The sequence below is a fragment of the Stenella coeruleoalba genome (assembly GCF_951394435.1).
Source record: "Stenella coeruleoalba genome assembly, chromosome: 6".
Taxonomy (NCBI): Eukaryota; Metazoa; Chordata; class Mammalia; order Artiodactyla; family Delphinidae; genus Stenella; species Stenella coeruleoalba.
Window position 1 is genome coordinate 10340420 of NC_137151.1, and position 16193 is coordinate 10356612.

The following is a 16193-nucleotide window of genomic DNA, read 5'->3' on the forward strand; positions in this document are numbered from 1 at the left end:
TCTGTGTATCTGGGGTTCTTGTTATCATGGCATTCCTGGAAACCCTAAAGTTACTGAACCAAAAAGTCTGGTGATTCTGATACACATTGAGTTTTAGAACCACTACTTTGTCAAATGAGGTAGTAGGGAATCTAAATTACACCCCTTAGCCTTTCAACATTGCTAGCCCAGTTAAACAGCTAGGCAGGGAAAAGAAAGGAGCAGTAACAATTTGTGCTATCCTTCCTCCAACAACAATCTTCCTCTAGTCTTATCCCTAACTCGTATTCATCTAAGTTTCATTTATTCTTATAAAATCATCATCATCACCGTCATCATCATCATCACCGTCTCATCACCATCATCATCACCGTCATCATCATCATCACTGTCATCATCACCACAATCATCATCACAGTCATCATCACCATTATCATCACCATCACCACAGTCATCATCATCACAATCATCACCATCATCTCAATCATCATCACAGTCATCATCATCACCATCACCATCATCAAAGTCATCAGCACCATCATCATCACAGTCATCATCATCACCATCATCATCACCATCATCAGTCATCATCATCACCATCATCAGTCATCATCATCACCATGATCATCAGTCATCATCATCACAGTCATCATCATCACCATCATCATCATCGCCATCATCATCACCACAGTCATCATCACAATCATCATCACAGTCATCATCATCACCATCATTATCATCACCATCATCATCATCACCGTCATCATCATCACCATCATCATCACAGTCATCATCACCATCATCATCACAGTCATCATCATCACCATCATCATCACCACAGTCATCATCATCACCATCATCATCACCATCACCATCATCATCACCAGTCATCATCATCACAGTCATCATCATCACCATCATTATCATCACCATCATCATCACCGTCATCATCATCACCATGATCATCACAGTCATCATCACCATCATCATCATAGTCATCAACATCACCATCATCATCACCACAGTCATCATCATCACCATCATCATCATCATCACCATCATCATCACCACAGTCATCATCATCACAGTCATCATCACCATCATCATCACAGTCATCATCATCACAGTCATCATCATCACCATCATCATCATCACAGTCCTCATCATCACCATCATCACCACAGTCATAATCATCACAATCATCAACACCGTCGTCATCATCATCCCCATCATCATCATCACCATCATCATCACAGTCATCATCACCATCATCATCACAGTCATCATCACCATCATCATCACAGTCATCATCATCACCATCATCATCAGTCATCATCATTACAGTCATCATAATCACCATCATCATCATCACCATAGTCATCATCATCACCATCATCATCACCATTATCAACATCACAGTCATCATCATCACCATCACAGTCATCACCACCACCATCATCATCATCATCACAGTCATCATCATCACCATCATCATCACCATCATCTTCACCATCATCATCATCACCACCATCATCATCATCACCCTTATCCATTTAACAGAAACACTGAACAGGCTTTAAAGAGAGGTTACATGAATTTCCCATAGGACACTACTAATATTTCAAAATCTGGATTTGAACTTGGGTCCATCTCACCTCAATTTCTGGGCTGTTGACAACTACATGAGTCCCCCAGTCATTCAGTCATATATACATCTACTGAACTTTCTCCCAGAGATGCAAATGGCCAAGAGTAAAATCTAAGCCCCTGAACTTAACTGATGAGGACCCTGCTTTCCTTTCCAGACTGTTCAAGAATATATGGAAGGCTTCCTTGAGAAAGTGAGATTTGATTACCTACATGGAAGATGGTTAGGTGCAAATAAAAGTGTGATGTGTTTGGGGGTAATTTTCCATGCAGAGTTAACAGCATATGTGAAGGTTCTCAGGGGTGATGGCTTATCACACTGAAGAAGCTGAAGTGAGAATAATATGGCTGGAGCATAAGAAAAATATGATAAGCATAAAATATTAGAGTGAAGATAAGTGTAGAGAGAAATGGGTGGCATTGTATGATGTGGTGACAATTTGGGATTTTGACTTAGAAGAAGTGGGAACCCAAGATTGGCATCACATTCACGTTTTAAAGCAAAATATGATTATCTACATGAAATAGCAAATAGCATGCTAACCTTACATTATTATTATTATTATTTTCAGAACATAATCATCTTACTGTTGTCTAGCACCTGTGACCTTTTCATGTCTCTCTAAGGAGGCAGGAATTTTGGAGGCTTATTGGCCCTTTTAAAGGAAAAGAGAAGTTAGTGGGCACCCCAGTGGTGAGTGAATATCTTAACATATGAGAATGTGCCACTAGAACAACCAAGCCCACACCTAACATTCTCCCCACTATGGTCTACTTAAAAAACATCTCAAACAATGTACAGCAAAACAAATAAATTTATTTCCACCTTTCAAAAAGCAAGTTCAAATGTTGTTGAAGCCTTCTAGACCAAGCTTCTGGATAGGTGCCTACAAAGAAGAGAGCTTTCCTTTTCACCTTCCTTGGCTTCACCCAGTGAGAGGCAAGAGACCGCTGCTCTCCACAACTCAGGATCCTGGGTGGTAAACCCTACTTTAAAATAACATATTGCACACTTTCACTCAGTGAGGTGTTTTACATATAATGTAATGTATTTCTTCTTTCCCAACTAGAAATGACCTATATAATTAAGAAAACACTATTTTCCATTGCAAATATTGTGTCTAAATTCTATGTCTTCATTTAGAACTCAAGAAGGAGCAGCCCTTAGGTAGCTGCTACTTAGGAAGTACCAAGGATTAGAGTGATGTGGTAAACACACCAGGCTTAGTTTTGTTATCAACACAGCACTGGGGATTACAACCATCTCCTCCCTTATCCTGGCTATTTCCAAAGCACATGCATGAACTGAGATTTCTTTGAATGTGATACAAGGTTATGGATTCAATATGATGACATATGTTTGAGGACTGGCCAAACAGAGCTGCAGCAAGAAGCTTTGTTATACAAAAAAGGAAGATATTTTCCTTTCCGTGTCAAGTACAAGTTATATTAATAGGAATATTAATAAGTTTGGTACTGCATAACTGAATCATAGAACAGGTAATGCATTTGTAAGCCACTCCAAGGATATTCTGTGAATAATTTAAATCTTCATGCTACAGTCTTTAATGCTTAATTATATATTTTGAGAGTTTGAAAGCAATTCATTCACTTATTAAACCATGTTCAAAACAGCTAAAGAGCTGTTAACTCGCCTTATGATTAAAAAATATATTTAAAAAATCTATTTGCTGACTGAACTCTTTTTATTTGATAGTATTGTCTCATGGGGATAGCCAAGTGAAGAATGTGATAATAAAATGTATTTCTATCTCTTAAAAGTCCCAGGGTGGACTTCCCTGGTGGCACAGTGGTTAAGAATCCACCTGCCATTGCAGGGGACACGGGTTCGAGCTCTGGTCCGGGAAGATCCCACATGCTGCGGAGCAACTAAGCCCACGAGCCACATCTACTGAGCCTGCGCTCTAGAGTCTGAGAGTCATAACTACTTAAGCCCGTGCACCTAGAGCCCATTGTCCGCAATAAGAGAAGCCACCGCAATGAGAAGCCCGTGCACAACAATGAAGAGTAGCCCCCATTTGCTGCAACTAGAGAAAGCCCGTGCACAGCAATGAAGACTCAACACAGCCCAAAAAAAAAAAAAAAAGTCCCTGGGTATTCTCTTGATATTTTTTAAAGTGAGGATTCTACATTGTTTTTGACAGCAAGTCAACCAAATCAACCAATGCAAGCAGCAGAGAAGTTGGACTTTTACTTATTTATTGGTAAAGGCGAGAGACGATTGTCACCAGAAATAAGGTATACGTGATGTAAAAAAAGCTGCTTAATTTTTGAATTAAACAAATTTGTCCTCCTAGGAATTCTTTCCAGACCCCCATACCCAAACAAGGTAGAAATGGGAATGCCCTCCTACAAGCCTCTATTATATACTGAAATAAATTTCTCTCCTAGCGCCTCTAATGCAGCATATGTATTTCCTATCTCATCAATTTCACTGTAATATCTTTGTAATTCCAAGACCAAGACCAGGTGTTGGTCACTGTGGTTGATGCTCTCATGACATTTCTTCCTGGACTTAACACTCCCTTGGTAACTGTCCAGAATACAACTCACTGCTCTACGAAAAATAAAGAGAATAAAACATTCAATAAATCTACAATGAATGAAGTAGAGTGTGTTAAAATATACTCTGGAGAGAAGGCCATGGGTTTCCAAGAAAATGGAAACTGAAATTGTAGACAAAGCAGCACAAGATAGCTGAGCCCAGGGTTGGCACAAGGGGCTTTGGGCGTGCCAAGGAAAATTGTTCACTCCAGAATTTCCCACCTTCATCTATATGAGGAGGAGTATATAATCAAGATAATGGTAATAATAATCACAGCAGCTAACCCTAATTGAGTTCTTTCTATTTGAAAGGAACTTTGCATATATTTCTTTTTTAATCTCCCTGACAGTCTATGAGGTAATACCACTCTTGTCTTCATTTTACCATAAAAGAAATAGAGGCATAGAAAGATCAAAAAATAACGTACCTTAATTATCAGTGATGAGTCCTATATTTTAAAAGTTAGAAAATTAATACTTTTGTTTACACCTCTCCTATTCTAACATTTTAGTCAAAGCAATTGTAACATTAATGCATCAGCAATATTCACCTCAGATGTGAACTGACTTACAGAGAGCAGCACACTAGTCATTTAACCAGAGGCAAGTTCCAATCCCAGCCTTTGCATTTACCTGAACTTTAAAGTTACTCAGTTTGATGAACTTTTGATGAACTGCTGTCACCGTCAGCTACCTCATCTTGAAAAATGAAATAAATATGGAGCTCATATGGTTCTTGTCTGAATTAAATGTGATACCCTAAGTAAAGATACTGGCACCTAGGAAATACTCTAAACAGAAGCTAGGAGAGATTATAAGAAGCATAGCATTGTGAAGATTTTTCCAAAAAAGATCAGAGTTAGATGTACAGAAGGGAAGACATCCTGACACAGGACTACAGCAGTCTCAAATGGTTCATGTTTTTCAAAAATCGTAATCCTGTTTTTAATTGGTCAGTGAGAAATAATGAATACTTATGTGCCCCAAAACAATCTACATCATTTTTATTGTTTAGAGTAACTTAAGTGAAGTGATACACGTTTTAGACTCCTCACACGCCTCTTTGAGGTGACCTTCCTCCCCTCTGATTGGATGCATGGTGTGTTAATTTCTTAGTTTCATTCTCAGCAGCAGCCAATTATATTCCCCTCTGTTTACAGGAACATGCTCTTTTGTCCTTCATGCCCTAATGGTCATCACAGGAGAAAGTTATGATAGTGAGTACAATTTTATGTTTTAAGGATAGAGCACAGCTGCATGATAGGATACATGAAAATAGCCATGTAAATTTAAGGCATGAATGAGAATCCCCTTTTTTTCAGTCCTGTCAATGAAAGCAGTAGTAGTGGGTGTAGAAAACATTTTTCTAGGACTCATTATGAACCAAGCACTCTTTTAAGAGCTTTAGGTATGTTGACTTATCTAATTTTTACCATAATTCTTTGAGATAGATAATATTATTACCCCCATTTTAGACCTAAGAAAGCAAAAGTGTAGACATGATTATGAGCTGCCTGAGGTCACATAGCTGGTGGCAGAGCCAGGATTCCAACAAACCCATGCTTTTAACCACTGTGCAAAATCTGAAGTAGCACTAGTGTCCAATTTGTACATGTAAGTGAATGAACTAAAATGAACTGTTAGGGGCTTCCCTGGTGGCGCAGTGGTTGAGAATCTACCTGCCAATGCAGGGGACACGGGTTCGAGCCCTGGTCTGGGAGGATCCCACATGCCGCAGAGCAACTAGGCCCGTGAGCCACAAACTACTGAGCCTGCGTGTCTGGAGCCTGTGCTCTGCAAGCAGAGAGGCCGTGATAGTGAGAGGCCCGCGCACCGCGATGAAGAGTGGCCCCCGCTTGCCACAACTAGAGAAAGCTCTCGCACAGAAACTAAGACCCAACACAGCAAAAATAAATAAATAAATTAATAATAATAAAATGAACTGTTAGTCTCTAATACTGACCACTACAAGGGAGCAGGCTGGGCTGCTCTGCACAGGTGTGCAGTGTGTGTACTACACAAGGGCATATTGCTGCTTCAAGCCCCAAGATCTGGTAGGAAGCTGTGTTTACCTGGAAGAAACACCACCTTTTTATAATATTCTCAAAGGTTCTCTATAGGTTATAGCGTACCTACAAGCAGGGATCTTTGGAGAGTAGATTGAAATCTTTGGATGGGCATAGACTATCATATCATTGCCAAAATTCAAGGACACACTCAAGAGTGTCAGGAGAACACTGAAAGGACCAAGGAGGTTCTAATGGTTCTAAAGTGCATCATTAATAATAATAACTGACAGTAATAACTGAAATATCATGAATTTATGATAATATGAAAAATACAAAAATATATGGAGTATATAAAAGTAATTATAATATAAAAAGTGGTTGAACATTATAGGGATAAAAACACTTAACAATAATGAATACTAGAGTGGTGATCATTTTTATTTTCCTTTTAGGGTTGTGCATCTGTACGTGTGTGCAATTAGAAAGGAATGAACATAAGTTGTAATTGAGTCAATTCTTCTCAGTAAAGACTAAGATCCCCTAGTGCCAATGATAATATAAAATAAGAAGGTTGAAAAAGGATTTGGCCAGTGATCACCATTGATGGTGATGTACCAAGAAGGTCTGATGGTGAGTTCCAAAATGAATTTCCCAGTCATTTCTTAAATGATTGCCCAAGAAGATTTAAACCCTCATTTCCTAGTAGATGACACATCAATGAGATCCTACTCTTTATATTGATAAAGCTTTCTAGAATTTTCAACTCCATAAACCAGTAAGTCCATATACCACAATATACCATAACACCATGATGAGTTAGTAATTAAATTATGGTAAAAATTCCAAGCTTCAAGAACTAAATTCTATATGAAATGTGTTACTAAATTTTACTTTATATAACAAAGACCTAATTATAAACGATCGATAGTTCAACTCTGAACCATGTTTTAGTGGGCACCAAGGCCTCTGCAAAGAGGTATTAGTGCATTCACATCCCCCAGATCCAGAACCTGTGCTAATCCGACAGTTTACTTTTTTCCTTTGATACTAGGAAGATTACTGAAATTCTAAAAAGGTATAAATGACCTCTACGATTACTCTAACCTTGGAAATAAAAAGAATAGTAATAATGATGAAATTGGCAATTACAAAGAAAAATTTTAAACCTCAGGAGTTAGCAAATTTTACAATTAATATAACTGTAAGTGCATTAATGAGGTTTCAATTATCTCATGATTTTTGTCTATTTAAGGGTAGTAGGACATTTTATTTTAATTAATTTGCTTAGAAAAATTTGGTTAAATATGTCTATAAAAACTTTTCAGTCCAAAGAAATTCAGTATCTTTCACTTTGACTGATAACTTGTACAGTGCAAGATATTTGGATTTTGATAATTTAATATATGAGTAAGTGTTATATTGTTAAGAGTTCAATATAAAAATGAATATTACCTGTAAAAATAGATTTGTAAGGTAATTAAACCAAATGCACACAGTGTGACTGTTTCTTCACACACAAAACCCCTCAGACATTAAAAGAATCTGAACAATTAAAACATTTGTTTATGGGCTGAGGAAGAAAAGAAAAAGCTTCCATGGAGCTAAGGTATGAATTTGATGCAAATGCTGAATAAGGGTCAAACATAGAAGTGAGAAGAAGAAGGCCAGGGGTGTAGGGATATAAAGTTAAAAGATTTATTTCTTGACGATATAAGTCTGAAATACGTAGGTAGTAAAAAACTCAGGAATAAATGTAGATAAGGTGGTACAGGAGGGCAGCTGTGAATATCAACTTATTTCTTTTTCCCTTTTTAATTATTTTGTTTATTTTTGTTAATTTGGTCTATTCAATATACTGAAGGTGGAATTGGAGTTAAAGTTTTGAAAAGATGATATTAGGTAATAGGCAGAGATAATCGGAAGACATTGAGAGAGACCAATTTGAAAGTTATGCAGTAATTACCAAATGTGGTATAGAACCTCTGGCTTGGATAGTAAAATGGGACACCCCTGCACCAAGGAAAGAAAGATATGAACACCATTCCAGCAGAAGCCTTGGCAAATCTCTATGTGTGGGGAGGGGATGGGCAGACAAAAACTGCCCTTAGATTTGGAGCCTGGAAAATAGCTATCCAGAGGTCCATTTATTTCCAAAGCAGAAAGTCCCCTATTATTCCTCAGAAGGATTTATCTTTGCAGCTTGGCATTCACAACAGTACATATTTAAAGGCACACAAACAAGTCCCTGTCATTGTGAGCCACCCTGGGAATTCCAGGTACCCCATCACACAGTCAATAGCCCAATAAAATAAATGTCTCCCTTTATTCTTTAACTGCACAAAGAAAGGTTTATTATGTCAGGGAAATAACATTTTTACTTTGGGTCTGTGAGTTCATGTTGTGGACGATCGTTTCCTAGGGTGCTTGAGTGTGATGAACTATAATTGTGAAAACCATGACATTTTAACAAGAAACAGCCTAGCAATTGTTTGCCCTACAATCTCCTACATGTAGAGCTCAGGTCTTAACAACATGGGAGTTTTGGGAAGGTCCAGGGGCCTCATGACATGGAGCCAATTAGGAGATAAAATGAATTTTAAAGACCTTAAAAAATGTTATTTTGGGGGCTTCCCTGGTGGCGCAGTGGTTGAGAGTCTGCTTGCCAATGCAGGGGACACGGGTTCGTGCCCCGGTCTAGGAAGATCCCACATGCCGCGGAGCGGCTGAGCCCGTGAGCCATGGCCGCTGAGCCTGCGCGTCCAGAGCCTGTGCTCCGCAACGGGAGAGGCCACAACAGTGAGAGGCCCATGTACCACAAAAAAAAAAAAAAAAAAAAAATGTTATTTTGGTAAAACACTTAACATGAGGTTTACCCTCTTATATTTTTAAGTACACAGTGCATTATTATTGACTGAAGGTACATGTATAGCAGATGTCTAGAACTTACTTTGCTTAAATGAAACTTTATGCCTATTGATTAGTAACCCCCCATTTCTCCCTCTCCCAAGTCCCTGGAAACCACTACTACATTCTTTGATTCTATGGATTTGACTATTTTAGACATCTCATATGAGTGGAATCATGCAGTATTTGTCTTCCTGTGACTGGTTTATTTCACTTAGCATAACGTCAAGGTCTATCCATGTTGTTGCATATTGCAGGATTTCCTTCCTTTTTATGGGCTGAATAGTATTTAATTATACCTATATACCAGCAAATCAAAACCACAATGAGACATTACCTCACACTTGCCAGGAAGGCTATTATCAAAAAAAATAAAAGACAAGTGTTTGCAAGAATGTGGAGAAATTGGAAACCTTGCACACTGTTGGTAGGAATGCAAAACAGTGAAGTCACTATGGAAAACAGTGTGGCAGATCCCCAAAAAATTAAAACTAGAACTATCCTATGATCCAGCAGTCCCCTTTCCAAGATAGAAAGAGAACTGAAATTAGGATTTTGAAGAGATAATAGCACTCCTATGTCCATTGCAGTACTATTCACAATAGGCAAGATGCGGAAACAACCTAAACATCCATCAAGTGGTAAAATAAATTTAAAATTGGCCTGATCCCACACTACATCAAATCAAGCTCACCTCAAAGGATAGGCATTTTTTTTTTTTTTTTTTTTTTTGCGGTACGCGCACCTTTCACTGTTGTGGCCTCTCCCGTTGTGGAGCACAGGCTCCGGACGTGCAGGCTCAGTGGCCATGGCTCACGGGCCCAGCCATTCCGCGGCATGTGGGATCTTCCAGGACTGGGGTACGAACCCGTGTCCCCTGCATCGGCAGGTGGACTCAACCACTGCGCCACCAGGGAAGCCCAGGATGGGCATTTTTTTTATTGTTGTTCTCACTCCACGTTTCCTCCATAACCCTATCTTTCAGCCAAATTCTATCATCCTTTCAAGCAGAAGTTATTACTGTTGGCTCTCAGCTTGGATCAGGAAAATAAAGCATGTTTTGAGTCCAAACTGTTAAAAAATAAGAATAATAATTTTAGAAAATAGTCACCAGCATGTGAAAATCAGAGAACTTCATGTATAAATATAAATTTGTGGATTCCTTTGAAAAAATTGAAGATCTGGCAACATTTGTACTCCTTCCTGGAAACAACGGCTGATCATGAATAGTGGCCATCATTAGAGGTATAGCATAGGTGCGGAGTCCAGCTCCAGGCCAGAATGCCATCTGTGATTTTTCAAACCTGACCACGGCAATTACAAGGCTTTGCCAGGCAAGCCTTATGAAGGGAAGCTACTCTCCCCACACTAGACTTGGTACACCAAACTGTGCATTGCAGTTTTCTGGAGTATGTCATTGTCAAGGACTCAGGCTCCCCTCCTCCCAGGTTGGCCATCCTAATGTGCGTATCTGCATGTCCAGCCCAGGCACTCCCACATGGAAGCCCCTGTAGGGGCCTCAGCTGAAGCACTTCTCTCTACTTTGATGTAGTGCTTTTCCTAACCTTTCCCCTTCTCACTAACCTCTGTCCATGGGTCCAAAAAAAGGTAAGAGCTTCTAGCTTAGCACTCTTTGGCCTGAGATGATTCTCCCCATCTGCAATGATCCACCTGATTTAGCCCAGCGCCACTCCATACAAGGAAATGGAACAATGGAGAAATCTGCACCTCTCATTTTGCAAGGATTGATCATTACTTTTAGTTTGGTTCCTTGTTCTAACTATACCTACACTTGATGGCTCAACAATGATACCAGGTTTTAGAGCACTCCCTTTACACCATGTGCCTTTTGTAAGTTATTTGAACTTGAATTTCTGCTTCTAGGCATAGCCCCATTCTCACTTCATTCGGGAATCCTTGACCACACAGCCCCTGACGGTCTCTCCTAAAATTGCATAGACTATTGCTTAATTCATATGGGGTCCATGCACAAAGAGAATATCATCACATGGAAGCTTGAAATAGATGTGGTAACCCAAGCCTCACTCTAGATCTATAGAATCACAATCGGCATTGTACACGATCCCCAGTGGTTTGTATGTGCATGAAAATTTGAGAAACACTGGTGTAGAACATCATTCTGTATCATCTGAATTAGCATTGTATGTGTTTGTCTATTTCATTTTGATATAGGAAGTTTTATTAACTAGACTTCAAGCATCTCAATAGTAGAGATTGTATCCTGGGATACTTCTTTGGTGTATTTTGCTAGATGAACGAGTAAAGGATGGTGGACACAGAAATTAAATACAAATTCCTCATCTAAAATAAAATTGTTCATTACCTGGCATCTGTCTTGCCAAAACCTGTACCATATTTGTGACCACAGATACAGACACAAGGCGGACAACTGGCAGCTGAGCATGGCCAGCTGGTATGTATTTAGCCATATCCCTATATTGACACATTTTGGTGACTTCTGACTCTGGTTTTAACTATTGGACTTGGTATTTTAAGAGCATTTTCCTCATTTTGACGCAAAGCACTTGCAAACTTTCTGACCTCTGTATATCTCTGGTAGGATCTCTTACTATTCTTCCACCAGTACTGAAACCCTAGCATGGGCTCTATTGGGCTGGCATTTAAGTATTTTTTTTTAATCTGTTCAGAGGCATAAAAAAAGTTTGTCTTATTTTTTTCAGATAACAAAATAAGCACAAGTTAAACATTATGTGTGCCTATTTTTTTTCTTAACAATTGAACTAGACGAGAGATTAGCAAACTATGGCCTATGAGACAGCAGACTGTTTTTGTAAATAAAGTTTTATTTGACACAGACACAGTTATTCATTTACATATTTATTGTCAATATCTGTCTTTGCCCTATAATGAAAGAACTGAGTAGTTGTGGCAGAAACAATATGGCCCTCAAAGCTTAAAATATTACCATCAACTAGCCTTTTAAGAAAAAGTTGCCAACTCTTGAACTAGTCAATTTGTTTAAAAAAAGTCAACAACCAAACAACGTTTTTGGTAACTGGCAGACAAATGACTGCTTGATTTATTTTTTTCATTTTTTAGCATGCCTTGTGTACTTAGCATCAATGACACTGAATGAAAGGGAAACACAGGAACTGGCATTTCAAAGGAAGCAAACGGTCACCTCATTTTTTTTATCCATGATAGACACAGTCTATCATTCACATGAGTACTGAATGTGTTTTGAGCTCTGAGTTTGCAATTATTTTCCATGTGTCAAACTTAAATTTTTTTCCAGTCCACTTCTTAAGATTACATCTTCAGAAAAGATGTAGAATATTTATTTTATTTATTTATTCACCAGTTTATTCAAAGAGGAAGTTCCATGACTATAATACATCCATCATGCTATGCTAGGTACTGTCAAAATCAAAACTACAAATGTGAGATCTCAGTCTTAAAAATGTTTACCATCCATGTAGGATTTGGTGAGCAACTGAGCTGCAAAATATGCATCTCCATTGATCGCCAGATTTGATTAACCTAACCTGGCTAATGAATGTCGATTTTCTGTGGGCTTATTCAATTAAAGGTTATCAGGCTGGTAGAAAATAGTGATTCAAGATTTTCTAGGCCTCAGTCAATCATATACAAATGGTTGAATTCCACTGATAGAACCTGGACATTGTCTCCATGGAACAGCACAAAACATACAGAAATGACAGGGCAGTTAGAAATGAGAGTCTTTAAATGCATGTCTCCTGCCAAATAAAGAATGCAAATGTGATCCCTAGTCTCCCAAGGCACCTCCCCATCCTCAGCAAACACGGCTGTTGGTTCATGCTCTTCTGAGTTTCTCTTCCCCTTGAATATGGTTGGCAGGTAAGACTCATGTTTTGACCCGTGGAATAAGGAAGATGTTACACTGCATAATTCAGAGTTAGGTCAGAAAATGCTTTGCAGTTTCCTTCCAGGTCTTCAGAGAATTCATTCCAGAGGAAACTAAATTCCACATAAGAAATCCTATTTTGTGAGGCCATCGTGCTGTGATGGAGAGGTTCTGGAGGATGAGACCCCACTGAGGAGAGGGAAAGAGAACAAGGAACGCTGGGCATCCACACGTGAAGGAAGGAACCCTTCATGAAGTGGATGCTCCAGACTTGTCTGCCCTAGCCGCTTCCATGTGGTTCACAGATGGACCACCCGGCAGAGCCCTTCCTAAATTCCTGGGCCATAAAATTGTGAGCAAAAATAAAATGGCACCCCGCCCCTCGTCGCGACGTTGACGTAACACGCCTGCGCACTGAGCCTTGCGCGACCTCTAGGACTTACCCAGCAGGCAACGCTTCTGTCTCGGGTTAAAATGGCGAGTAGGCCTGCCGTTGCAGCATCAAGTAAATGGCTGGAGGGTGTTCATAAATGGTATTACAATGTTGTCAGGTTCAGTAAACTGGGCTTAATGCGAGATGATACAATATATGTGAATGACGATGTAAAAGAAGCCATAAGAAAGCTTCCTGAGAACATTTATAATGACAGGGTGTTTAGCATTAAGAGAGCACTGGACCTGACCATGAGGCAGCAGATCTTGCCTAAAGAGCAGTGGACAAAATATGAGGAGGATAAATTCTACCTTGAACCATATCTGAAAGAGGTTATTCGGGAAAGAAAAGAGAGAGAAGAATGGGCAAAGAAATAATCATGTAGTCTAAATCTGGATGCAGCTATCCTAAAGTATTTTTATGAAGCTGGTTAAACCTGAAATGTACAATGTAGAACTATCTGGGCTGTAAATGTATTACTTTAAATAAATCTCTATTATAATTATTAAAAAAAAATTTTTTTAAATGGCAATTTTCAACCAGTAAGTTTTGAGGCAGTTAGTGACACATTAACATAAATCAGAAATGCTGGATGAACAGCTATCAATTTTAGGCTGCTGTGGTCAGGGAAGTATGAATTGGGAAGTAGGCTATGAGGTGGACCCTTAATGATGTTAAGTATAGTAGAGAGCAAAGGCAATTGATATTAAATGATGACAAGGTATCAAACAGCAAAACATTAGGAAGCAGGGGAAAATCATATAAGTGGGAAATCCTGGCTCCAGGGAGCTTAAATCTTTTAGATGGAGATGGACAAACTCATATAAGTAAGTGTTAACTGGCATAATGATGACAATCTGGCCAGAACAGAGTGAAACCCAAAGGACAGAAGTGTGATATTGAGGGTGAGGGGGGTCACGAGAGATTTTTTAAAGGAGATGCCATTTGAGCTAAACCAGATGGAACACAGGTTCAGGGGTGTGGATGAAAGATTAAAGCTCATTAGGAGAAAAATGAGAGAATCAGCCTAGATGGAAGATTTTACCAGTGCTGGGAAGAATACGGAAAACAAAGCTCAGAGAGGCAAGAGAGTAAGACATGAATAAAACCTTCCGGAGGCTGGGCTAGAAATCCAATGGGTATCTTGGTCTCTCTGAACCCTTTTAGACCACATTCACTTCTCCTGTCTGTTCACTAAGGGAAACACCTGAAATGGTTTAAACATGCTTTGAAATTTGAAAGAAATATAGATCAATGGAACAGGATAGAAAACCCAGAGATAAACCCACACGCATATGGGCACCTTACTTTTGATAAAGGAGGCAAGAATATACAATGGAGAAAGGACAGCCTCTTCAATAAATGATGCTGGGAAAACTGGACAGCTACATGTAAAAGAAAAATTAGAACACTCCCTAACACCATACACAAAAACAAACTGAAAATGTGTAAAAGACCTAAATATAAGGCCAGACATTTTAAAACTCTTAGAGGAAAACATAGGCAGAACACTCTTTGACATAAATGCAGCAATATCTTTTTTGATCCACCTCCTAGAGTAATGAAAATAAAAACAAAAATAAACAAATGGGACATAATTGCAGTCAAAAATCTCTGCACAGAAAAGGAAACCATGAATAAAATGAAAAGACAACCCACAGAATGGGAGAAAATACTTGCAAATGAAGCAACAGAAAGGGATTAATCTCCAAAATATACAAATAGCTCATGCAGCTCTGTCAAAAAAACACACAACCCAATCAAAAAATGGGCAGAAGATATAAATAGACATATCTTCAAAGAAGACATACATATGGCTGAAAAACACATGAAAAGATGCTCAACATCACTAATTCACTAATTGTCAGAGAAATCCAAATCAAAACTGCAATGAGGTATCACCACACACTGGTCAGAATGTCCATCATCAAAAAGTCTACAAACAATAAATGCTGGAGAGGGTGTGGAGAAAAGAGAACCTTCCTACATTGTTTGTGGGAATGTAAATTGGTACCACCACTATGAGGAACTACATGAAGTTTCCATAAAAAACTAAAAATATCAGTAGAACTACCATATGATCCAGCAATCTCACTCCTGGGCATATATCCAGAGGAAACCATAATCTGAAAGGATACTTGCACCCCAAAGTTCATAGCAGCACTATTTACAATAGCCTAGACATGGAACTAAGCTAAAAATCCATCGACAGAGGAATGGACAAAGAAGATGTAGTACATAAATACAATGGAATATTACTCGCCAAAAAAAAAAGAATGAAATAATGTCATTTGCAGCAACATGCATGGACCTAGAGATTATCATACTAAGTGAAGTAAGTCAGACAGAGAAAAACAAATATATGATATCACTCATATGTGGAATCTAATTTAAAAAAAAAGACAAAAAAACAAATGAACTTATTTACAAAACAGAAATGGACTTAAAGATATCAAAAAAAAACCACTTATGGTTACCAAAGGGGAAACGTGGAGGGTGGGGGGAGGATAAGACAGAAGCCTGGGATGGACACACAAACACACTACTTTACATAAGATAGGTAACCAACAAGGACCTACTGTATAGCACAGGGAACTCTACTCAATATTCTGTGATATGAAAAAAAGAATCTAAAGAATCTAAAGAATCTAAAGAATTCTTTAGATCTAAAGAATCTAAAGAATCTAAAAAAATGAATATACGTGCATGTATAACTGAATCACTTTGCTGCACAACTGAAACTACTACAACATTGTTAATCAACAATACTCCAGACAGATACACTGGA

At 38.6% G+C, this 16193-nt stretch overlaps 1 protein-coding gene and 1 long non-coding RNA gene across 2 annotated transcripts in view; one reads left to right on the plus strand and one right to left on the minus strand.

Annotated features, from left to right (window-relative positions):
* The window catches only part of LOC307187575, a 428053-nt gene that overhangs the window by 214777 nt on the left and 197083 nt on the right, over positions 1–16193 (minus strand). The window lies entirely within an intron of this gene.
* On the plus strand, positions 13447–13910 carry LOC307188063 (cytochrome b-c1 complex subunit 7-like; the record flags this gene model as incomplete). Its single annotated transcript, XM_079924781.1, has 1 exon — positions 13447–13910. One exon carries the CDS (start codon positions 13447–13449, stop codon positions 13780–13782), a length of 336 nt encoding a protein of 111 aa, XP_079780907.1. The 3' UTR covers positions 13783–13910.